Source organism: Propithecus coquereli, unplaced genomic scaffold (assembly GCF_000956105.1).
Source record: "Propithecus coquereli isolate 6110/MARCELLA unplaced genomic scaffold, Pcoq_1.0 Scaffold24, whole genome shotgun sequence".
Classification (NCBI taxonomy): domain Eukaryota; kingdom Metazoa; phylum Chordata; class Mammalia; order Primates; family Indriidae; genus Propithecus; species Propithecus coquereli.
The window spans coordinates 157,919-183,312 of record NW_012147952.1 but is presented as its reverse complement, the minus strand read 5'-3'; the positions used below and the strand labels follow the sequence as shown (position 1 = coordinate 183,312).

Here is a 25,394-nt window from a genome sequence, read left to right as displayed (position 1 = left end):
TTTATTTCCTGAATTATTTTTCTGGTTTCTTTGAATTGGTTTTCCATTTGCTCTTCCATCTCTTATAATCCATATTTGGAATTCTTTCTCTGTCATTTTAGTGTTTCCATTTTGGATGGGATTCATTGCTAGAGAGCAGGTGTGCTCCTTTGAGGGTGTCTTTTCACTCTGATTTTTCATACTTCCAGAGTTTTTGCACTGATTTCCTTCTCATCTGGAGCAGCTGCCACTTCTTGTTTTGGGATTTTCTTTTGTTTAGATGGTGCTTTTTCTCCAGCCCCTAGCCCACACTCTTCAGGGAGTGTCTATAGCATATGTTGGGTAAGGACCTTTGGGTTTGCTTGTGAGTACTTTTATAGGGTCTAGGTTCCTTTCTTCCTTGAAGGTATTTGGTCTTCCTGTCCATGGTGGTTAATGCTAACTAATACTTTAGGCTCAGCTCTTGCTAATATCCCCAAGGAAGCCATAAGAGATCCCAGATCAGGTCAGATTTTCTATAACATGCTCTCACAACACCATCTATTTTCCTTATAGCCTTTATCAGCATGGAAATTAAGTAACTAATTTTGCACTTAGAGGCATGTATCACTTCACAACAGGGATATGTTCCAAGAAATTCATCTTTAGGTGATTTTGTCATTGTGCAAACATCATAGAAAGTACTCGCACAAAGCCTACCACACACCTAGGCTATATGGTGTAGCCTATTGCTCCTAGGCTACAAACCTGTACAGCATGTTCCTGTACTGAATACTGTAGGTAGTTGTAACACAGTGGTAAGTATTTGTGTATCTAAACATAGAAAAGGTACAGTAAAAACGTAGTATAGAAGATAAAAAAAAGAAGATACACCTACATAGGGCACCTGGAGCTTGCAGGACTAGAAATTGCTCAGCGCAAGTCAGTGAACAAGTGGTTAGTGACTACGAAGGCCTAGAACATTGCTGTATACTACTGTAGACTTTATAAACCACTGCACAATTAGGTTACACTAAATTTATGAAAAATTTTTTTCTTCAATAATAAATTAACTTTAGCTTACTATAACTTTTTTACTTTATAAACTTTTAAATTGTTTTAACTTTTTGACTCTTATAAAAACACTTAAAGCACAAATACATTGTACAGCTGTACAAAAATATTTTTTATATCCTTATTCTGTAAACTGTTTTGTCAAAAACTAAGACACAAATACGCATGTTAACGTAGGCCTACACAGGGTCAGGATCATCAATATCATTGTCTTCCACCCCCACATCTTGTCCCACTGAAAGGTCGTCAGGGGCAATAACATACATGGAGCTGTCATCTCCTATGATAATAATGCCTTTTTCTGAAATAAAGGATCTGCTTATGGCTGTTTTATAGTTAACTTTTTTTTATAAGTAGAAGGAATATAGTTTAATGATTTAAAAAATCATAGTAAATATACAAACTAGTAACATAGTCATTTATTATCATCAAGTCTGATATACATAATTGTATGTGCTATATTTTTACACGACTGGCAGCACATTAGGTTTTTTTTACATCAGCATCACCACAAATACGTGAGTAACTCATCACACTACAAGGGCTGTATTGTCACTAGGAGATACAGCCCTAGGAATTTTCCCGCTCCATTATAATCTATGGGAGCACTGTCATATGTGACCAAACATCACCATAAGGCACATGACTGTAGTTATATCATTGCTTTTCTTTCCTAGAATGTTGGCTTTGTGAGGCAAAGACCTTGTCTGACTTGCTCAAGGCCTAGCACAGGACTGGACACACATTAGATATGTGGTACATATTTATTGCAAAAATAAAGGAGGTATGGAAGAAATGTTAGACTCAATCTTCTGCTCAATGAGGTAGGAGAAGGATTGAGAATATAACATTAAGAACAGTTCTGCTTTCTGGAATTTTTAGCTCCTTAAAATAATTTGCTTATGCCCCTCAAAAGTTTGTGCTGTGGTGATGGCACTATATGGGAATTAAAATAGGCAAAAAAAAAAAAAAAAAAGATCCAGAATAACAAAGTTATATGAAGGACACTGTGTGGCATGAATAGCATTGAGTTGAAAGAAATGGCTGGGGAAATCATTAGGAGGCAGATGTGAGAAAGGTGAAGAAAAGAGCAGACATTATGCTAATTTTCAAGCTTCTGCCAAAGAAAGAAAAGTATGGGTGTGTTGGGTTATATAATGTAGTTCTGTTTTGGAAAATATCTGGTGTTTATGGGCATGAAATTGGAAAGGACCCTCATTTCCAAGTCTTCACCTCTGTATTCAAATCTTTACCGTATTTACTCTACTCTTTTCTTTGTGTCTTTAGATCATTGGGTCCTATCGGATTTGGTGGGATTTGTTTGTCTTTTGCTACTGAAATTGTTAGTTTAAAAAACAAGATACAGAGTGCCACATTTTTTATTGTAACTCTACTCCTTAAAGTTGCCTATAGCATTTTAAATTTCAGAAGATCAAGAACTTTATTCATTTCCCTTTGGAAAAAATAAAACAAGATTCCAACTAGTGGCATATCTTCAAGGAAGCTAAAGGCATTTGTTTAACTTTTTGTGTTTTACTGTAAGGGGATTCTGACGATCACCTACATTGATCTTCTGAAGTGTTGCAGTCCCTGGGGCTGGCTGTTAGCCATCTCCCAAGGAGGGAACAAAAGGACACAGCTTAAAGCTGCAGAAAGAAAAGTGAGCTGAAGAAATAGCAGCTGGTTTTTGGTAAGGGTCACCAGACACGGAGTGCACAGGACTTACCTGCCTCTTTCCTTCCTAGAGCAGATGACAGTTGCAATAACCAAGCACCACCAGCCCTGGGAAAGAGTAAATGGCATTTAGCCTGGAGGAGTTTGGAGATGCACCAAATATATCTTCTGTGTCCTTTGTGGCCATTGGGTCTATGGAAATTACTCTGGCTGTGGGTTTGGTTGGTTAACATTGCTGTGCAAGCCCTGTCCATTTCATTGGAGGTTGTGGCAGGAGGAATTGGTGTTGAATAAATAGGAAGAGGGTGCTTTTGGGGGCCAGACCTGTTTATAATATTATAACTCTTATAAATATGTGAATTGCTGCTTTGTCATAATATCCATTGCTTTATTTAGATCGAAGTTCTCAACAAGCACCTGAAGTTGTGTCTGTTATGTAACTGCTATTTTGTGTTAAGAAAGTGACAAAGCTTTTAAATACTGAGAATGTTTTAGTTATACAAAGGTACTTTTACTTTTAATAGCCACAGTTGTTATATTTTTCCCCCCTCAGAAAAGAAAGTGGCTGCCAAGGAATCCTTAAAGAGCATAGATTGAGTGAAAAGGACATAGAACAAAGGATAGATCCCAGGGGTGAAATGAAGACGTTCTGTAAATAGCTGTGCTATTTTCCTTTGAAATGTCTGGCACACTCTATATAGTATAGTGGTCTGAACGGAGGGGCTGTGTGTCTGATTCTGTGATGAAGCATTCTGCCGTGAATCTCCAGCGCTACATAGATGGTAAGGGCATCTGAATCTTCAAATTTTCCAACTATTTATATTACCAACTTGTTAAAATTTAGCATACTTGGAAACATAATCCTGCCACGTCACCTACATTCAGATAGTCATCGCCTCACCTTTAACACCCAACCCTCTGGAAAAATAAAACACGAACAAATGTTAGCTCTGAGTCGCTCGTAAAAATTTGCAGTGCGCTAAGCAAAACTTACATTTTCTGGCGTGAAACTGGCACAGAAATGAGAACTTTTGCTTCTTTGATTCATCTCATTACCTAGAACCCTACCTAGGCTTTTCTGTATGCTGTGGACAAAATCTGACATGTCTTCCGTGGCCCAGTTTAAATGAAAAGTCTGCCACAGAACATGCTTAATTCCAATGGCCATATTCAGTTGTTCCCTTCCTAGTGGTCCCACAGGTATACTTTATTATTCTCTTTAATGACAGTTTCTTTTTTCCTGCTTTAGGAAAAAATATTTTTTGCCTTCTGTTCTTTCATTGTTTATCTTCCTTTTTAATTGTGAGCATGTCTCGTGCACAGCACAGACATGTACTAATTGCTTGTTATCTGTGGGCCTGTGTTTAAATTACTACCTGGTGCTTAAACACTTCTCATGAGTTGTTTGGCACCTGCTGTATGCAGGGCACAACTTTATGCACTCTCAAGAGGACACAGAAAGAAGTCTGAGATGGGGTTTGCCCACCAGTTTTTCACAGATTTGAAAATGTAGTGTTCTGGGCAAAAGTGGTTTAGGAGCTTAAAAATCGTAATCAGTTCAAGGAAATACGCCCCCCCCCCCCCAAGAAAAAAACAGTACTGTTTTTAGTGCCTTATATATAAAGCCATTCTGTTAATTAAAAAAACAAACCTGTGTTAGGTTTAACTTACTTGCTTTGTGTGTTTGGCATATTTGACATATAAAACCAAAAAATTGAAATGTTTTCATTTTCTGCAGTATGTGAGGAAAACAGCAGCCTGAAGGTGTCCCAAAGTGGGGAAGAGGGACTATATTTTTGTGAAAATTTTAGTAAATTTTCTGGAATGTTTCTCACCTGTGGAGAAGACCTAGGACACAAAAGCATTAAGTGTTAATATTGATTCAAGAATTAAATCACCAAAACATTGGTGTGAGAAATTAAAGACCTAAATAAATACAGAGAGATTATGCTTGTGGGTTAGAAGACACAATATTAAGATTCACTGAATTAATAGATTCTATTCAATCTCAGGCAGAATTTGCTGAAATTGATAAACTGACTCTGAAATACTTATGGAAATTAAAGGACCTGGAACAGTCAAAACAGCTTCAAAAATGAAGGACAAAGTTAGAAGACTAATATTAGCTGTCATAAGAATTCTCATAAAGCTATGGTAAATCCAGATATTGATATTGGCATCAATATCACCAAATAGAACAATGGATCAGAATAGAGCATCTAGAAAACAACCCACATATTTATGCACAATTGACTTTTGACAAAGATGCAAAAGCAGTTCACTTGTTCCAGGACAATTAGATATAGTTGGAATAATTTGGATATCCATATACAAAAATAGGGGAGAAAAGCTTCAGTTAAGTTCCTTATACCACATATGAAAATTAACAGAAAGTGGGTTATAATCAAAATGTATGACCTAAAACTATAATACTTCTAGAAAGGAGGAGCAAATCCTTGTGACCTTATATTAGGCAAAGATATTTTAAATATAACACTCAACAGCATGATCCATAAAAAAACAAATTGATAAATTGGATTTCATCAACATTAAAAACTTCCGTTCTTCAAAAGACACTGTTATGAGAATGAAAAGATGAGCCACAGACTGGGAGAAAATATTTATAAATCATATGAACACTTGTATATAAACATTGTATGCAGAATATATAAATAACTCAATAGTGAGAAAACAACCAATTTTTTAAAAATGAGCAAAAGATTTGAATAGACTTGTTGCCAGAAAAGAAATGCTAATGGCAGTAAGCACATGAAAGAATAGGCAACATCGTTAGTCAGTAGAAAAATACAAATTAAAACCATAATGAGATATTACTAACACCTGTTAGAATTGCTAAACTCGAAAACTGACCATACCAAGTGTTGGTGAGGATGTGGAAGAACCGAAACTCTCATCCACTGCTGGTGGGATGTAAAATGGCACAACCATCTTGGAAAAATAATCTGGTGGTTTCTTACAAAGGTAAATGCACACCTATGGAATGATCCAGCCATTCAGCTCCTAGGTATTTATCCAAAAAAATGAAATTCACAGACTTGTATGCACGTTTATAGTCACTTCATCTGTAATAGCCTAAAGCTCGAAACAACCCAAATGTCCATCCACAGGTAAGTGGATAAACCTTAATATTGATATAATCCATGCAGTAGAATACCATTCAGCAATATAAAGGAATGAAATATTGATACATGTTGCAAATGGATGACTCTTCATATCATTATTCTGAGTGAAAGAAGCTGTATTTACACATAGACTCTACATGCTGTATGATTACATTCATGTAAAATTCTAGAAAATGCAAACTAATGTATAATGATAGGAAGAAGATTAGGGGTTCCCTGGGGGTAGGGGATGTGGAGAGAGACTGGAGGGATAGATTAAAAATGAGTAAAGGGAAACTCTGGGGGATGCTGGATGTGTTATCTTAATTGTGGTGATGCCTACATATGTCAAAATGTATTATATACACTTTTTAAAAGTGCATTTTATTCCCTGTCAGTATTTTAGGGGTTCCCAAGACCACTACCTGCTTGGTGATTTACTAGCACTCACGGCACTCAGTTGCACTTGTGGCTTGGATTTATTACATGGATGCAGCAAGAATGCACAGCTGGATCAGTAAAGGAAAAAGACACCAGGCAGGGGCTGGAGGAATCCGCGTGCGGGCTTCCTACCCTTCCTTCCTTCCTTCCTTCTCCCTTCCTTGGGGATCACACAGAGCACGCTTTCCCTCCAGCAATGAAAATGTAACCATAAGTATACAATGTTTACGTCCAGGGAAACCCATTTGAGACTCAGAATTCAGGGCTTTTATTGAGGGCTGGTCACATAGGCACCCCTGGGCCACCAAAATTTCAGATTCCCAAAGGAAAGGAGTTGTTCAGTGCCCCAGGCAGACAAAGCAACCTTATCTGTGTAGGAAGTGATTCAAAAGTCAAGTTCCCAGAAGCTAGCTAGGGCCAACCTTACAAGCAGACCTTTCTAAAGATAACATCCTCAGGCTTATTAACTTTTTTCCTAGAGTCAGATGTACCACCAGTAGAGCATTTAAAAAATCATAGAAGTTTAATATGAGCTAACAGAAGATAATTGTGATTAATTGTTGAAAAAGTGATAGTATAAAAAATAGTAATTTCAGATTTGAGGCAGACCAATGCAGTGAGATCATCATTACCTGGAATGCTCCACACTCTTAAATCTTTTTAGAACAAGGTGGGAATAATAATAAGTAAAGTTGGCATGCTCGGCTAACGGGAGCTTTTAATTACTTTTACTTTTGTATGACTTCCACTTCATTTGTATCTGAAAGTTTTTCCCAAGTATATCATTTTTCTTCCTTTCATGAAAAAATTCCTTGATTGGCCGGGCGCGGTGGCTCACGCCTGTAATCCTAGCTCTCTGGGAGGCCGAGGTGGGCGGATTGTTTGAGCTCAAGAGTTCGAAACCAGCCTGAGCAAGAGCGAGACCCCGTCTCTACTAAAAATGGAAAGAAATTAATCGGACATCTAAAAATACATAGAAAAAATTAGCCGGGCATGGTGGCGCATGCCTGTAGTCGCAGCTACTCGGGAGGCTGAGGCAGAAGGATTGCTTGAGCCCAGGAGTTTGAGGTTGCTGTGAGCTAGGCTGATGCCATGGCACTCTAGCCCGGACAACACAGTGAGACTCTGTCTCAAAAAAAAAAAAATTCCTTGATAATCATCATTGAACCACTGGTTAACTAATCGTGACCCAGTTCATTTCCGTAGCAAATAAAAGGCAAAGCATTGGTGTTGACATTATAATTACTTCCACAGGAGCTCCACCTCACAAAGCCATGCAGATAGCCTAAGGGAATAAAATCCAGCTTGTACTGTGATGGCCAAGCCATGGACACCAGCATGGAGTGCGTCTGCCTGAGGAAGGGGCACCTTTTTCTAGTTTGCACTAAGCTGCTATATGGACTGTTTACCCTATGCCCTGGAAGAAGGTGGTGGGTGGAGGTGGTAGTGGTCCCCCAAAATGCTGCCTAGTATCAGCAAGATTTCTTGTGAGCATGTGTTTCCCCTTAAACAAATCCGGCTATTAACTTTCCATTGAGGGTTGTGTTTAACCAGGATTTCACTACCCGTGACCGTGTGCGCCAGACGAGGATCAGCTACTCCAGCTGCCTGCGGGCGGCATTCTTCTCTCTCGCTTGGCCAGGTTGCCCTTGAAAAGGAAGCAAGCATTTAGGGTGCATGTTTCTTTTTGTCACTCTGGAGGATGCCCGGTGTCGTTTCTTATCTGGATCCCATTATTAATGTCCTCAGCCAAGATTTTTATGTATCTATAGCAATAAAAGTTCAAAGAAAGGACACTCCTGTGGCTCCTCTGAGTGAAGTTTTTGCTCTGAGTAATGAAGTTGCCTTAAGAAGAATTAAACCTTCTTCCTTTGGAAGATATGAAGTATTATTTAAAAGATTCAACTTTGAAACAAATAGAAAATATTTGATAGTCACACCTTAGCTTCAACTAAGTGATGTCGAGGCATGGACACCCACTTTATATTTATTGAGCCTTGAACCACCAGGTAAATTTATGACTGAGGGCAAAGCCCGTGGCACTGGAGAGTCAAACATCATGGACTGGGGCAGCGGTCCATCAACACACAGATTCTGTTCAGAAACCTTCAGTGTTTAAAATCTACACCTCCCCCCCCAACACACACACACACACACACTGCTAGGTAGCTCACATTTGTTTCCTCCCTTCTTTTCCCTAAGGAAACTTAAAACACATCTCTTTTCCCCTTTTACAGATGCGGACCACACGCAAGGTCTCTGTCTGGCCCGTGGGCCTGGTTGGTGGGCGACGCTATGAACGTCCGTTGGTGGAAAATGGCAAAGTGGTTGGTTGGTACACCGGCTGGAGAGCAGACAGGCCTTTTGCCATCGACATGGCAGGTGAGGAGTGTGGATGGGGACATTTGTACCTGCCTGATTGTTCCGATGCTGTGCACTAGAAGAAGGAAGCTTTAACACATTAACTGCCGTGTGAGTTGTATTTAACTCACGCTAGTTTTGACCTGAGGCTTCGTGAAGCGTATGTAACTCACAGGTCTCTTTATCTTGGGAGCCGCCTGTACTATTTTTCAAGTTGCATGTAACTCACACACAGAAAACAATGAAAAATAACAAATTTTTCATTAAATTAGAGAGGATCATTTTGTTTTCAAAGTTTGTATTCTATTTTTGTAATAAAACACCATGGCCCTGAGGAAAGAAATTTTTTTTCTAGTGTGGCAGTCAATGCGTTACAGGGCCAATCTGGACAAAACCCTAGGTAATATCGTATTCAGCAGAGAAAATATTTAACTAAACCTTTAAACTAGACTTTTTGGTTAATTCAAGTAGAAATTGATTCGGGGGGTGATTAGAAAATGCTCATTGCGTTCCATTTTGTCACCTGTTTATGCAGCAAACGTTTATGTGGCAGGTCCTGGGTTGGGGATTGGGGATTCAGTGTCGAAAGCCAGACCTGGCTGCTGCCTCCCAGGGGTCTGTTAGCTGGAACCTTTTGGTTCCCTTCTCGAGAAGATCAATATATTAAAATATGTCACGTGTTTATTGATAAATGCCATAATGATATAAATGACAAGTCATTTCAATGCTTAGTGATAATTTTAGTGCTTTATTGATATAATCCAAATATAAAATTGGATTATTGGTTTCCAAGCATTCATTAACTTCAAGTATAACTGCCTTTTAAAGTTATTATTCCCTGAACAACCAACTGAATTGAATTAGACCTGTAGTAGACCACAAGCTCTAAAATGCTTCTTAGTCATAAAGCAAATCATTTTCTGTGGGTTATATAAAAGGATGCCTGTGATAACTGTGGAAGCATGAAGTTTGAAACATGAGGCTCAGAGGGAAAAAAAAATCACTGACATCTATACCCCAGAAGATGAAGGCAGAAAGGCTTCAGAATTGGTCTCATCAATCTTCAGCTCTGAAGCACAACCCTGTCTGTGTGTCAGCCTGCGTTGGCCCAATCTTCCGTGCATGCTTCTGAACTGTAGTCAAAGTCTCTATGCTCAGAATTCTGATGGGGTGAAGGCTGTGTTCTGAACTGGATTCATCACTTTTATTCTGGCAGTGCTGTAAATTCGAGGGAGCCAGATCATGAAGAATGCTAGGAATCACCTGGGGGCAGAGCTCTCGTGGATAGCCGTGTGGTGGGTCTGTCACACTGCACTGCATCATGGGAGAAGACAAACTGGGAGATTTTTACTCAGCTTTTAACAGACATTTCGAGAGCATAGCTTTGTGGAACTGCGTGCCGTGGTCTTTGACCCCCAGGGCAGTCTAGATCTCCTGCCCTTTCCTGATCGTCCTCCCTCAGGTCCCCTCTCCACCTCTCTGTCAATCCCCAGCCATATCCTTTGGTCTTCAGTTCTTGCAGCCCCAGAGCTGACCTGGCTTCTTAGCCAAGGCGGTTACCTGGAGGCAGACAGAGAAGCAGGTGGGCCATCCTGGGAGGGTCCTGAGGTCTCTCAAAAGAGGCCTTTCGTCATCCAGTCTGAGTCCATGGTTCTGAAAATGTGAGGCTGACTATAGTGGATCTTTTAAAAACCAGCCCTCTTGCTGCCCAGAAGTGAACCCTTGAGGGGAAAATTTAGAGACTGTTAGGGAAAGTCCTTTCGCTTCCCTGGGACTTAGTTTCCTCGTGTAACATGAGGCAGCTGCAGGAGAAGACAACCAAGGTCCCCTCATGTATGCCGCCATTTGCTGGCTTCCCACCTTGAGAAGCTCAAAGAAAAGCCGAAGCCCCTGGACTACAGAGTGAGGATTGTGACCGCCCAAGCAGCGGCTGGCAGACATTTGACCCTGATCTGTCCCAGAGCTTGTTCTGACACACACTTCCCAGGCATGACTCCTTAGACGTGGGCTGTCTGCCTGTTCTTGCATGGGTCATTTCAAGGTGAGGGCGATTGGGTAACTCTTCCTAGATCTTAATGCAAAAACTTTATTGTCTCAATTGTCCCTTAGGGCACCCATGCCACTCCACAGCAGTGGGCAGGGGAGTGGAGAGGTAGGAAAAGAGTCTGAATGGAGGAGAGCTGGCACTCTGGTCCCCTTTGTCCCTCTCCCCAGAAGGTAGCCCACCAGGAATGTCCAAGCTCTGGGATCACACAGTTCGCCCAGGACCCTTGGCCCCTGTTGCCACCACAGTCTGAGCTAGAGTTGGGAAATGTTTTTTGTGGGAACAAATGGCACAAAAACTGAGCGGCTGAAGCTCCCTGGGGAGGACAAAGGCACAGGATGGGTGGAGAAGCAGTATGGCGCCTGCCGTCTCAGCTCAGATCTGTGACCCTAAGGGGACTGGCAGCCCAGTGCTTTGTTTGCAAGAGCTTTTAGTTCATTGGTGGCAGCAGCTTTTGGGCTTGTGAGGGTAGGAAAGCTCTCCAGCATCTTGGGAGTCTGCTGACTGCCAGAGGTGTGAGGGAAGGAGAAACAAAACCCCCACCTACTCTTTCCACAGGACTCCCACCTTTCTCAGGGTTTGATCTCTGCCGACATCTTGCTCCTTCTTTTTCAGTTCCACAGCCTCCTCCTGGGGGATCTCCAGTAGGTTCTGGCACTTTTCCCTCATAATTGCACCTGAGCTATGTTTTTTGTTTTGTTTTTGCATCTAAAACTTTTCCATTTTTCTAAGATGATCTGGCGACCAGGGTGTCTAGTCAGCCATCTTGCCTGCCTCTCCCTCAAAATCTTGAAACTTAAAGAGCTAAACTATAACATTTCCGCAGGTGTCTTGCTTTGTGGGTCTGAGCATATTCAGTGGAAGCACCTCAGGGCCTGTCCTGTTGTATTTCTATTAAGTCATCACACAGCCCATCCCTGGAAGCTCATTCGAGTGTCAGACACTGAAACCGTGATGTTTTGTGTCATTCATGCAGTTCTTACACTTTCTTTTTATTGCCATCTTGGACTTGCCCAGCATTGAAATTTTGCTCTCAGATGACATGAAACAATACTTTGAAATTATCTTGCGTACACAACATTGATGGCAGAAGGAAAGATTATTTCTGTTCCACTGGATGACATAAAAACAAATTTCTAATGATTACTACTTTAAAAAATTAATGTACCCAACCCACAAAGTGGAAAGAAAACATGGGAGGCAGCCCCGCCACAGCATGAATTTGACTTTTCTAGCTGATCAGTGGTGAGCTGCTCTGCCAAGCCAGTGAGACCCTGGGGTGACAGATGTACCCTGGCCACTTTCAGGAAGGTGTCAATGAGAACGATTTCTTGAAAGAAATGAGCTTAAAGTAAGCTTCAGCCTTACCAGAACCTGTAAATTTGTTCAAGTTCAGAAATTAAGGCTGAGATATTTATTAGGAATTTTCAGCGTTGGCATGCACCTTATATTGACTGTAGGAGGTGGCAGGCAGGGCCCTGTGCTCCCTTAACGACAATATACACGGTTCCCAGTCCGGTTCATGGCGCACATAGGTACTCTATTCTGGTAGAGACCCAATGAGGTGTGCTGCAGTGAAATCCTGGCATCAATCCCCCGGAGTTGGTGCAGACCCCACAAGTTAGAGAGCGTAGGTTCCAACAAGACTGCCCTTACTTCAGAAGCCAGCCACATGGGGGACTCCCAGGCCACCTGCATTTCTGCCCAATCCCCTCAAGTCCGATAATTTACTAGAATGACTTAGAGAACTTAGAAAAGTACTAATCGTTATAATGTATATTATAAAGGATACAAATTGGGACCAGCCAAATGAAGAGACACACAGGGCAGGTCTGGAGGGGCAGCAGGGGAGAACGTGATGTAAGATCTCTTCCTTACGATGAGAAGTCTAGCAAGACTTCGTTTTCTGGCCTGGAGTCCTGTGCACAAGGTTGTGTCAGAGCCCTGAGATTGGATGAGCCTCCACAGGGAGATTCTGTGGTGGCCTCAGGTTGCATCTTAGGAACAGTCATTTAAAATGGCTGCAGGAGAGGAGCTGGGGAAGGAAATAAGGCCCTGCAAGAGGGTGTCAGGGCAGACGGTGACAACCGCTGCTGGAGAGAAGAGGTGGGTGAATCATGAATTCCTTCGTTTGTTGGGTATCTCAAGTGGAAGAGGAAGTTTTGTGGGAGTGTGGGAGCCAGAAGCAGAATTGCCTGAGGAACATTAGGTGTCTAGCAGAGCAAAGAGGGAGGAGAAGTTTAATCTGTGGAAGGATCAAGGGGGTTCCGTTTGGCAGGACAGCGATTATAGGGGATGGTGTGGAGCTGAGTGACCAGGCCGTGTGCGTTAGGAAGACGAATGGTGCAATGATGCCTGAGGTCCCTTCCAGCTCGAAGGTTGTGTGATTTTGACAAATTCTGATTCTAAGGATTGTTGAAGGGGCCCACCCTGTTTATGCCCTTCTGTCTGGTGACAGCTAGCTCATCCTCGCCTTGTGGCTTAGTGCCGTCTTTCCAGCTGGTGGTAGTTTCCAGTTGCTGGAGACCTTTGTGGGAAGGGGGCAGATGGTGGGGCTGGGGTGGAGTGGGGAGTAGGGGCCAGGAGACAGCTCTTCCAAGACTTGTGGCAGCAACGAGAAGGGAAGGGAGATGGTGGCAGTTTCAAGGGGTAGGAGAATAGTGATGGAGGAGAAGTTGAAGTTTTAAGACAAAAAAGTGTCAAAAGTCCCAAAAGAGAGCCAAGAAAGGGGATCAGGACCTTAGATGGACAGGTTCACCCAGACAGCATCACCTCTGACTCCTAGACCAAAGGTGAGATCAGTAAGGAAACCACTTGCTGGGAAGGTGGAGGGGCCAGTTGTTGGAGTCGCCCATATGTCAAATGTTAACAGAGAGGCGGAAGTAACATTTGACAGAATTCCATAGTCACTTACTGAGCATAGAATTGCACTGATCTTGTAGGAAATGTACGGCCCCTGACAGGGGAGTTTTGGATTTAGCAGAGAGAGGATGGCTATTTTATTAATAAGTACATAACCGACCATATCATGAGATAGAAAGTGCAGTACCAATGGAAGTTTTGGGAGTTACATTTAAAGAGAAAACAGAACCACCATGGGGAGGTTCAGGACAGGTGTGTGGACGAGCTAGCACGGGAGAGGCACCTTCAATGCTAGGCCCAGGCAGGACAGGCAGGGGTCCCAGGCTGGGTGCGTTCTGGGACTGGGAAATCCAGGGTGTGTGTGGCTCTCAGGGCCCTGAGAGGGGAAGGGCAAGCTGGGGTCGGATGGCGAGGGCTGATTGTGGGATGAGACATTTGTCTTCATCTCCATGGATATTGAAGAGTCTGAAATGTTTCAAGTAGAGGATTGATGCGATTAGAAACACGGTTTGGAAACCACACAGCGGCAGGTGCAAGATGCAAGGGGGAGGGCGGCTAGGCCATCTGTGTACAGGATAATGGGGCTGAGGGAGGGGACAGGGAGGGAGAGGGTCTTAAATACCACAGCTATTAGGGACCTATAAAATTTTAACAAGCTTTTTCAAATTATGCTTATAAATCAGCAGACATTTAGATCTTTTTAACACCTTTTCTGTTGTAGAGAATGGTGATAACTGATGTATTACATTTAAGTTTGGTTTAGTTTTAATTGGTGTAATCTGTATTATCCTTTGAGTTGTAATTTATGTGCAGAAAAGATGGTGATCTGGCGTAATTAGAACATTCTGTTACTCAGAGCACCAGTTGGGTAAAAATAAGAGTCTGCGTATTAGGGGGAAAATCACATTACCTGATTGACGTTTCTAGGCTCTGGGTTCATTGTGGCTGTGTTGTCCTGGCAGAGGACTGTGGAGTTTGGAGGGGCTGGGGAGCAGGAGGACAGTGATGGCGCCTGCCTGGGCCTCCTACATCCACACCTGCCCTCTGCAGCGCCCACTCTGCCCAGAAGCAGGAGGAATCTTTTGGGAATGCAAACTAGATTTGTGGCCATCGCTTGCCCTCAGCTCTGGCCTGCCAAGTCTTGCCCACCCTGCGAGCCTCTACTCAGTCTTTGGGGGCAAAGGTCAGTTCCTCCAGCGCATTGTCCCCTTCGCTTCCGGCTCAGCCCTGCTCATCTTTCAAGTCTCAGCTTCAGGCCACCTTCTCAGGGAAGCCTGTGCTGAGGGCCCTCTGCCCGCCATAACCCCCGTGCCCTCAGGCTCCACAGCACTCAGCACGGTGACGTTGTATCTCTCGCGGTCATTGCTGGCGCTCCTCCAGCCCCGCGCCCGCCTGCCCAGCATGCAGCCTCCTGCAGACAAGCCCGGGCTGTGCTGTCCTCCACTGCACGTCCAGCCCTGGTCCCGGGCTTGCCACAGCCGCAGCCTGCAGGTGTGGCTGCGTAATTGCCCTATCCAGAGTGTCTATCCTCGCTGCCAGGTTACTGGGCAAACATTTTTTGTTTTAATGATTATAACGGATGACTATGGAATTGGAGAGGGCCAAGGCATAATTCTAGGCAGATCACTAAAACTCTCTTTCTGCGGACTCTCTGAAGGGACGTGGAAATAACAGTTGTACAGGGTCTTCTTTGACAAGGAATTTTGCCTGGGTTAATTTGCTTGGCAAACCATTTCTTGGTGGATAGTGCTGTGATTAACTTCAGCCCAGCCTGGATCAGATGATCGTCAAAGCCAAATGAGCAGAGTCAAAATTCTGTCACAGTTTTACCTTGCTTCATGAATATTAATACTGCAAGAAAAGGGAGGGAATGACCTTCCTATCACTTGGGAGTCGTTTGTGATTTAGGTGTGCTGTTTTCCATGCATGAACGTTTTGTCTGAGAAAGATAAAGTTACTGAATGTTCTCAGTAGGGTGATTTGATGTGTCTTAGGGTGCCTTTTAGTGCAGGGTTTGGGGACCAGCTTGGGACTTTGTGCTTAGGTCAGTGAAGTGTGATTGTCACTGGAAGAGGACCGCAGCTGGCAGGGGGCGGTAATTCTGTCCTAACAACTTACAGACCTGCAGGGATGATGGTGGAGTTTGGGGACAATAGGCAAGCCGCTGCTCACGTCTCACCCATTTCCAGGATGAATGCATCCTAGAGGCTTGGCTGAGAGCGTGTGCCGTGGCCCTGGCTGGGCTGGGTAGAGGTGGTGCGTAGGATGAGGAGCGCCCGCGCGTCTGAGCGCTCGTGATGGGGGAGCTTTCTCTGGAGCAGCTGACATGGGGCTAGGCGGGGTGGGGGTGGAGTGGGAGGATCCATGGAGCCCTTCACGGGCTGCTGGGGAGGTGGGGAGAGGCGTTCCAGGGCCCCATCCCACTTCAATTCTAACGCTCTGCATTTACACACTGGAGTTCCCTCAAGATTTCAATGGAATAAAACATTTATTCAAGATTAAAATTTTTGAAAACCTAAAGTTTTCCCTTTTGTCAGGGAAGTCCAACAGACTCAGTAATTATATATTGTTTCTAAGCACTTACCAGGCTTCAGGCATTCGTGGTACTTTACGTTGCTTATTTAATCCTCATTCAACTCTGTGAAGAATGTGCTAGTTTTATTATCCACATGTAAACATAAAGAACCAGGGGCCCAGACATGCCAGGCGGCTCGCCCAGGGTAGCACAGTGATGAAGCGGCAGAGCTGGAGTTCAGCTCAGATCGGCGTGTCTACAGAGGTGCCTCCCAACTTGCCTTGAACCTCAACTCACCCACTCACGGCCAAGTGACTGAGTTCTTAGTCTCTGAGCCTTCATTTGCAGGCTTCATTTTCTTCATTTGCAGAATAGGAAAAATGAAATTCTTCACAAAATAAGACATCACATACAAAGCATCCAGTGGAACATTACGGACACTCCATGAATGTTATGTCTCTTAACCAAGAAACAAGATCAGACTCTCTTTGTGTTCAGTTGGCTCACACATTGTAGATGAATTGGATTAATGCTTTGATTGACTGATTATCATAGTGGTCAGGTCCACGCAGGCACCTGTGGGGCAGGAGAATCACTGACCCTCAGGTCCACTCAGACACAAGCAGGCTGTACAACCTGAAGGTCTCCGGAAATACGTTTCCTCACTTGTAGATTAGGGATCCTGTCACCTGCCTTCTGGAGTATGGTGAGGTTCAAATGAGAACGGATACGTGCAAAACTTCCCGCTGTTCTGTGAATGCTCGAATCTGCATCCACACAAAGCCATTTCAAATTACTCTTAAAGGTAATACTTAAGAACACGTAAACTCTGCTTTGAGCCCCTGGTGAACTTCATTTCTCTCCTGGCTGGCAGACCTGTGCTTGTTAACATTCGACGAACTGGCGCAGCATGCAGGACGGCATGTTGAGATAAACACCAGCCCTTGCTTTAGATGAAATACCCCAAAAGAGAGTAATCAACAAGAGAAAATCAAAACCAAAAAAAAAAAAAAATCATTACAGAGTTGTTAGGAGCAGAGATGTGCTCATTTTTATAATTTCCCAGCTGAAAAACTAAACAAACGAAGGCACTTGAGCTTTCAAAAGAAAATGCCATTTGTGGCATTTAGATTCACGAAGTGTTTGTGCAGTTAAGTTCCAGCTTGCCTCTGTAGATAAGTGAGTCTGTGTGGAACATGAGACATGTATTCGTTGCACAAATTACTCATGGCACGTGGGGAAGGATTGAAAAGAATGACTCTCATGTTTTCTAATAAAGTCACAAGGGGGAGCAATGTCCTTTTTACCACTTTGACTTTCCTACGAGTCCTTAGGAGAGCATCTGTAGGTATAGTTTTCATTTGGAATCTGTTGTAGAGGTAGACTGTTCCATAGTGTAAATAATTAGGATTAAGGATTATTGCTGTGCACCCCTAACCTGGGTGCTGGCACACATGCCAGTCGCCTTGGCACGCAGGTCGGCAGCTGTGACTACCACACATTTCTCTGCACCGGCTTCGGGAGTTAAAGGATCAGGCATTCGTCCTGGGATCCCCGAGTGGCCGTACTTACCCCGACCCCAAACACTCTGCAGGTCAGTCCGCCTCAATTTCGAATCCCTCAACCACGGCCAGCCGCTGGGGTCAGCTGGCTGATGGGCCTGAGTAAATCAAGAGCGGCACACGCTACCCTCCAGCCTAGAATATGGAATGTCAGTTTGCCTTCCCCTGTTTGCCAGGATGATTTCCATTTACTTTGCCCTGCTCACCGGTGATGTAGGAATTCTTTGTCTGAGAAGTCTTTCCTGATTTTTCACCCAGCGTAGCTGCCCCTCCCACCTGTTCCCCTGGACAGCATCCTGCGCTTACGCATTTGTCCGCGCGGTGGCGCGCGCACCAGTGTCCTTCCTGCCACCTGCTACCTCTCCTAGCCCGCGAGGCCGCTGGAAAGGGTCCCGTCTCCCTGCATCTCCAGGCTGGGCACACCCTGATGGTAGCAGCTTGAACAAATGTTTACTGAATTCATGAATCTTAACATGGTTTTCTTTTCTAGTTTAAGGATTATCAAAATTAAAAGTTAAACCTTGTTGCTTCTGAGACATTATCGGCATTTCTTAATGGTGAAATTACAAAGAGGGGATGCCAAGTTGTACTCCAGAGAGCTCACTAAGCAGATTCTAACTCAGTGGGTTTCAGCGTGGCTACACATAAGACTTACAGAGGGAGCTTTGGAAAATACCCACACCTGGGCTCCACCTTTGATCAATTAGATCATACAGTCTCTGGGTGTGGGGTCTGGTTTTTGGGTGTATGGGGAGTGGGTTGGTTGGTTTTTATTCTTTTAATTTAGTCTTGAGATGATGAGAAAGTGCAGCCAGGGATAAGACCAGCTGGTGTAGGTGATCAGAGTTACTCTCATGTTCCTTCCTGTGGCTCACTGTGGTCCATTAGTGGTCAGCTCCTTCCCCGTGCCACCCACTGAGTCAGTCGCATGTAGGATGGCTTCATTACAAAGTTTGGGAATGCTCAGTAGAATTATTCTACAGAAAATACTTCTTCCATTGGGGTCAAGCATGAAGAGAATTTAAGCATAGGAAAGGAATTTTTTTAGGTTTTTTTTTTTTTTTTAAGAGACAGGGTCTCACTATGTTGCCCAGGCTGGGCTCAAACTCCTGGCTTCAAGTGATTCTCCCACCTTGGCCTCCCAAAGCTCTGGGATTACAGGCATGAGCCACCGTGCCTGGCCAGGAAGGGAATTTTTTTTTATCACAGTAACTGAAAAGCACCACCAACAATATAAGTGAAAAGATTGCCCGTATTCCTTGTGAATGCAATTTTATTGTGGTAAAATATACATAGCATAACATTTACCATTTTTACCATTTTAAAGTGTGTGGTTCAGTCGGTGGGGTGCAGAGTCCTGCACATAAGCAGCTTTACAGCCTTGTCACCCGTCGATGCTCCAGCCTAATACTCAGCCTCAAAACTACTTTTCCTCTTTGTAGATGGATAATGCTTCAAGTGCTTCAAAATCCATCTCAGATTTCACTCTATCTCTGAAACCTCCCTTATTCCAGTCAGACAACATTTGCTTCTCCGACTCCTGTGCTCCCAAAGTTATCTACTTATGTCTGTTGTAGCATTTATGCCACATCTATTCTTTTAATGGGACTAGGAGTTGCCAGAGGGCAGGGACCATGTCTTATTGAGTATTGTATCACCACTGTTAAAGACAAACAAGATGCTCGTAAAGATTTTTTGAATGAGTGAATAATGGCAGAGGGAACATGAAAAATGAAAGGTAACATTATTTAGAATGATATAAAGAAGTTATTTAGAATAAGATTGGTGAATAAAAAAGATCTCTTTTTGATGATTATGCTTAAGACAGAATGTTTAATGTATCAGTATTGTTTTGTGTGCTTTATATGTGTTAGCTCATTTAAGATTTACAAAAACCTTATAATAGGATAACCGTCTCCATTTTCACATTTGAGGAAACTGAGGCACAGAATAGTTAAAGTACTTCCCCAAGTCACTGTAATAGTAAGTGGCAGAGCAAGGATTTGAACCCAGGCCCTGGGTTCAAAGTTAAAAACCTTCACTCAGCTACCCTCCTATACTGCCACACTATTTTATTAAAATAGGTCTTTAGGAAACTTCTTAAGGTTTCAAATCAGAAACCAACATAGCTTCCATATGAAACCAGGAGGTGGTATAAATGTAACAGCTTCATTAGTGAATCCTTGAAGAATAACTATTTAAAAAATTATTTCACTGGTATTCATGGGGGGTTGAGGACCAGGGCATAAGTACCTTCTCCACCCTCTTCTGCTGTGTTTTCTCAATTGGACTAAGTGGCTTAGTGTGACCATGGAGAATGTAAAGTAGACAATTTCAAACATGAAACAAAGGATGAAACAGCAGCTCTCACACAGTGTGAAGCATGTTGATTTTGCCATTTCCACCATATACTATTTATTTCCCATCATCATCTTTTTGGCTATTGAGCTAATAGAACCATTTCCCCCTCCACACTTCAATGTTAGGCATGCCCACTAGATGATCATTCATGAATATTTTTGGTATTCAATTAATAAGCCTCCTTAAATTATACTTTGTTTTTAGGGTCAAGTTTTCCATCCTTGTTCATCATCCTAATTGTTTCCTTAGAAGATTTAGTTTTCAATGATGCATTTTTGTTTTCAGAGTAGAGATTTAAATGAATTATTTATAAAGAATACTTCTTAGAAATGCAGAGTGTTATATTTTTTTCCATGAAGAACGATGGCTGCTAAATAACTTTTGAGGAGTTTTTAAAACTAGACAATAATTAAAAAAAAGTTTCACCCTGAAGCAATCATCAAGTTTCAGTCAGTGTTCTGGAGTAGATTAACAGACCTACTTAACAACCAAGACATGCTTTTTCATTTCTCTTCTGCATCAGAAGAAAATGATTCTAAATTATAATTAGAAGTAAATGTGGGAAACTACATTTCTGTCTACCCATTAGGAAATGGTAGTTGGGAAGGAGTCTTTATCATGGCTGTGAAAGAGCACTGGTGACATGTAAGCATTCAGTCTTAGAACCATGAAAATCTATAGTGGAATACTTGCAGCAAACAGTGGCAATTTAGAGATGACAGTAAATAAGCAAAAAACACATTCCTTTTATATAGCCCTCTTTTCTTTCTACATTTGATTTAAATCTAGTAGAAATGATTCCTAAAACAATACTACTAACATATTTATTTTTCACTTGGATAGTTTTGAAATGCCAGGGCTAGAAACTATAAGATTATGAAGAAAAGTACTTAAGTAACTTCATGCCCTGCATTAGGGTAGCTGCCACTTTCTATCTCAAAGGCTGATAATGGGATTGGGAGTTGCAAAAAGAGAAAGGCAGTAATGTCATTGGGAATGACAGAGTAAGGACTCTGAATATTGTCTCTTCCATAAAAGTGATGAGAACATTGACAAAATTTGTCAAAATCAACTTTTTCAGAACTATGGAAATTAACCAAAGGTATGCAACAATCTGGGGAGTATTTATTAAAAAAAAACAAACAACTGGCTAAATCTTAGTAAGAACAGTGAGTATTGTAGTGGGTCAACTTGCCCTATTCCCACCTCCTTCTCCCCAGCTTCATGGTAGCCTTTGAAACCGCAGCCTAGCTACTGGCAGGACAGAACATCGTTGGAACTAATTCAAAGATGCATTCTAAGAGAATTGTCATTATTTGATCTGTCTAGCATTTCCCTAGAAAAGTCTACTCATAAGCCTTGTCTTTATCTGATCTCACTTAGAGCTCACCCAATGCAAACAGCCCTTTCTCTGGGGGCATTTTTCCAAAACAACTTGTGGTGATTATTTACCATCACAGCTCCCTGAGGCAATGCAAATAGTTGTGACATACAACAAGCTTGGCAAAAAACTTAAAAAATGGGGAAGTATTTTATTCCATAGGGGTCTATGGAAAGCTCTAAGATATTTCTGGGAATCTAGAAGGCCATGTGGATGTGTAGGGCTGTGTGCGTGCCCTGGGCTGTGTACATGTTTAAGAAAAACCTTACAGAACCCTCGGTTCACCCCTCTGGCTGATCTTGAGTCTCTGTGCAATCAGGAAGTGAAGGCTAAGCCAGAGTTGTAAATTGCCTGGCTGAGTATTGGAAGTATACCCAACATGAACACAGAACATCTTGGCAAAGACAGAGATTCTTTGGTACCAGGCTTTTAAGGAAATCTGTGTCCAATATTTAGCTGACCTCTAAGCTAACCGAGGATAGACTTCAGTGGCCACACTCAGCAACAAAAAAATTACAAAAAATGCAAAGGAACAAGAAAATGTGGCCAATACACAAAAGAGAAAGCAGTCAACTTTCCCTGAAACTGTCCCTGAAAATGTCCAGATATCGGACTTACTAGACAAAAACTTTAAATCAGATATTTAAATATATCCAGTCAACTAAAGGAAACAATGACTAAATAGCTAGAGGAAAATATGAGAATTATGTCTGACAAATAGAGGAGACTAATAAAGAAATAGAAGTTATGTTTTTTGAAAAAGAACCAAATAGAAATGCTAGAGTAGAAAAGTACACTAACAGAAGTGAAAATTTCTGGAAAAGGGCTCAAAGCAGATTTGAGTAGGCAGAAGAATAAGTGAACTTGAAACATAGGTAAATTGAGTTGATTCAGTTTGAGGAACAGAAAGAAAAAAGAATGAAGAAAAGTGAACAGAGCCTTAGAGTCTCATGAGTTAAATGTACCAATATGCATACTGTGAGTCCCAGAAAAAGAGAGGGAAAGGTACAGAAAAAATATTTAAAGAAATAATAATTGAAGACTTTCCAAATTTGGATGGAAAACTTTAATCTACACATCCAGGAAGCTCAATGGATTTCAGGAAGTTCAATGCATATAAGCTCAAAGAGATCCACACCTAGACACATCATAATCAGCTGAAAGCCAAAGACAGAGACAATCTTGAGAGCAGCGAAAGAAAGTGACTATTATTAACAAGAGATCTTCAATAAGATTAACAGCTAATTTCTCATCAGAAACCATGGAGACCACAAGGCAGTGGAATGACACATTCAAAGTTAGAAGAAAAGGGGGAAAAAAAAAACCTGTCAACCAAGAATTCTATATCCAGCAAAACTATCCTTCAAAAAAACCAAGGAGAAATGAGGATATTCCCAATTAACACCAATATAGTTCATTGCTAGCACATGGAATACTACAAGAAATACTGAAGGGAGTACTTTAGGCTGAAGTGAAATGACACTAGACAATAACTCTAATACACGTGAACAAATGAAAACACTGTTAAGGTAACTGTTAACAAACCCACAAAGGTGGGTATAAAGTTGCTCGCTGCACAGAAAGCCAATTATTGAGACAATGAGGATTGTCAAGGAAGAAAGTATTTATTACAGTGGATGCATCTACTGAGAGGGGCATGTATGAACTGTCTCAAATCTGTCTCTCCGATCAATAGGATCAGGGTTTTTTGGAGGTGAAATGAATAATGCATGAGGGGTGTGAGCATCATCATGTGTTTCGGGTGGAGTGTAGGGCATGCAAGTGTAGTGAGAAATCATGCTAGTATATATATACCATGATTTTAAAATGGCATATAAGTTCCTCCCAGTCCAGGGATTTTAGTATTATAATTAGCCAGGGGTTAATATTGGTCATTCGTTCAGCCTTGTGCATAGGCTCAGTAGGTAGGTCCTTGGGCACAATCTGTGGTGGGGTATCACTTATATTGTCTTCTCTGGACAAACAGGTGGTGTAAGGCTTTGTAATTACCTTGTGACTGCAAGGAGGCTTGTCATTTCTGGGAAAGAAACTCAAAAGGGAATGTGTCAGTGCAAAAGAAAGTTACAAAGTTCTTACCGGCTTGGGAATTTGAAACATAACCACCAAAAAAAGTATAAAAAAAAGTTTTCTTGCTTATGGGGCCAATTACATAATGACATAGGTAAATTTGAAAGGCAATATAAATGTAATTTTTTTCTGTAACCCCTTTTTTCCCCATCTGCTTTTAAAAACAACTACATAAAGCAATAATTAGAAATCTGGTTTGAGGGGCACAAAATGTATAAAGTTGCAATTTGTATGAGAATAACAGCACAAAATGGGGGGGGGGATGAATGGATGTAAATAGGAGCGAAGTTTTTGTATACTATTGAAATTAAGTTGATATTAATCTGAACTAGATTGTTAGAAATTAGAATGTTAATTGTAATCCCCATGGCAACCTCTAAGAAAATAATTTTAAATGACAAGATAATTAAAATTATACACAAGGAAATATCTGTTTAACACTAAAGAAGGTGGTAATAGAGAAATCGAGGAACAAAATGACATTAGACATGTAGAAAACAAATTATAAAATGGCAGCTATAAATTTTAATTTATTGTTATTATACATTAAATGTAAATGGTAGAGATAATCCAGTCAAAACACAGATGGGCAGAATGGTTAAAAAATGTGAACCCAACTCTATGCTGTCTACAAAACAAATATTTTAGATTCAAAGACACAAGTAATTTGAAAGCAAAAGGATGGAAAAAGATACACAATGCCAATAGAAACAACAACAGAAGAGCTAAAATGGCTATATGAACACCAGACAAAACAGAGTTTAAGACAAAAATGTTATTAGAGATCCCAAAAAAGTTCATTTTATGATGATTAAATGGACACTATATCAAGAGGATATAACACTTATAAACATATATGTGACTTACAACGGAGCCCTAAAATACATGAAGCAAAATTGACAGAACTGAAGGAAAGAATAGACAGGTCAACAATAATAGTTGCTAATGTCAGCATCCACTTTGAATAGTAGGTAGAAAACTAGATAGAAGATCAACTAGGATAAAAGACTTTAAAAACACTGTAAGCCAATTAAACCTAATGAATATCTATAGAATGCTCCATCCAATAATGGTAACATTCTTCTCAAATGTACACTGGAATGTTCTCCAGGATAGACGATATGCTAGGCCATAAAACAGGTCACTATAAATTTAAAATAACTGAAATTACACAAAATATCGTCTTGGAGTATACTGGAATGAAATTAGAAATCATTACAAGAAAGGAGTTTGTGAAATTCACAAATATATGAAAATTGAACACCACATTCCTAAGTAATCAATTGGTCAAAGAAGAAATTACAAGGGAAACTGGAAAATACTTTGAGATGAATGAAAATGGAAATACAACATACTCAAAACTATGGGCTAAAGCAGTGCTTAGAAGGAAATTTATAGCTTCAAATACCTCCATTAAAAAGAAATATCTCAAACAAATTACCTGATATTATACCATAAGAAACTAGAAAAATAGAAAACTAAACCCAAAATCAGCAGCAGGGAAGAAGTTATGAGCAAAATAAACGAAATACAGACTAGAAAATCAATAGAAAAAAATCAATAAAACAAAAAATTTGTTCTTTAAAAACATAAGCAAAATTGACAAACCTTTAGTTAGACCATCCAGGAAAAAAGAGAGAAGCCTTAAATTACTAAAATCAGGAATGAAAGTAGGAGCATTGCTACCAACCTTACAGAAAGTTTAAAAAAAATTAGAATACTATGAAAAATTGTATGCCAACAAATTAGATTATCTAGATGAAAATGAACAAATTCTTAGAAGGACTGTTAAAACTGACTCAGAAAGAAATAGAAAATCTGAATAGACTTATAACAAATAGATTGAATTAATAATCAATAAAATTTCCTACAGAGAAAAGCCCAATTCCAGGTTTCACTGGTGACTTCTACCAAGCATTTAAATAAAGATTATCACCAATCATTTACAAAC

General features: G+C 41.3%; 1 protein-coding gene across 1 annotated transcript in view; it reads left to right on the top strand.

Annotated features, from left to right (window-relative positions):
• The window catches only part of B3GAT2 (beta-1,3-glucuronyltransferase 2), a 71,043-nt gene that overhangs the window by 25,406 nt on the left and 20,243 nt on the right, over positions 1 to 25,394 (top strand). Inside the window, exon 2 of the mRNA XM_012646069.1 lies at positions 8,507 to 8,651. Coding sequence (XP_012501523.1) covers positions 8,507 to 8,651 — 145 coding nt within the window. The remainder of the gene's footprint in view (positions 1 to 8,506; positions 8,652 to 25,394) is intronic.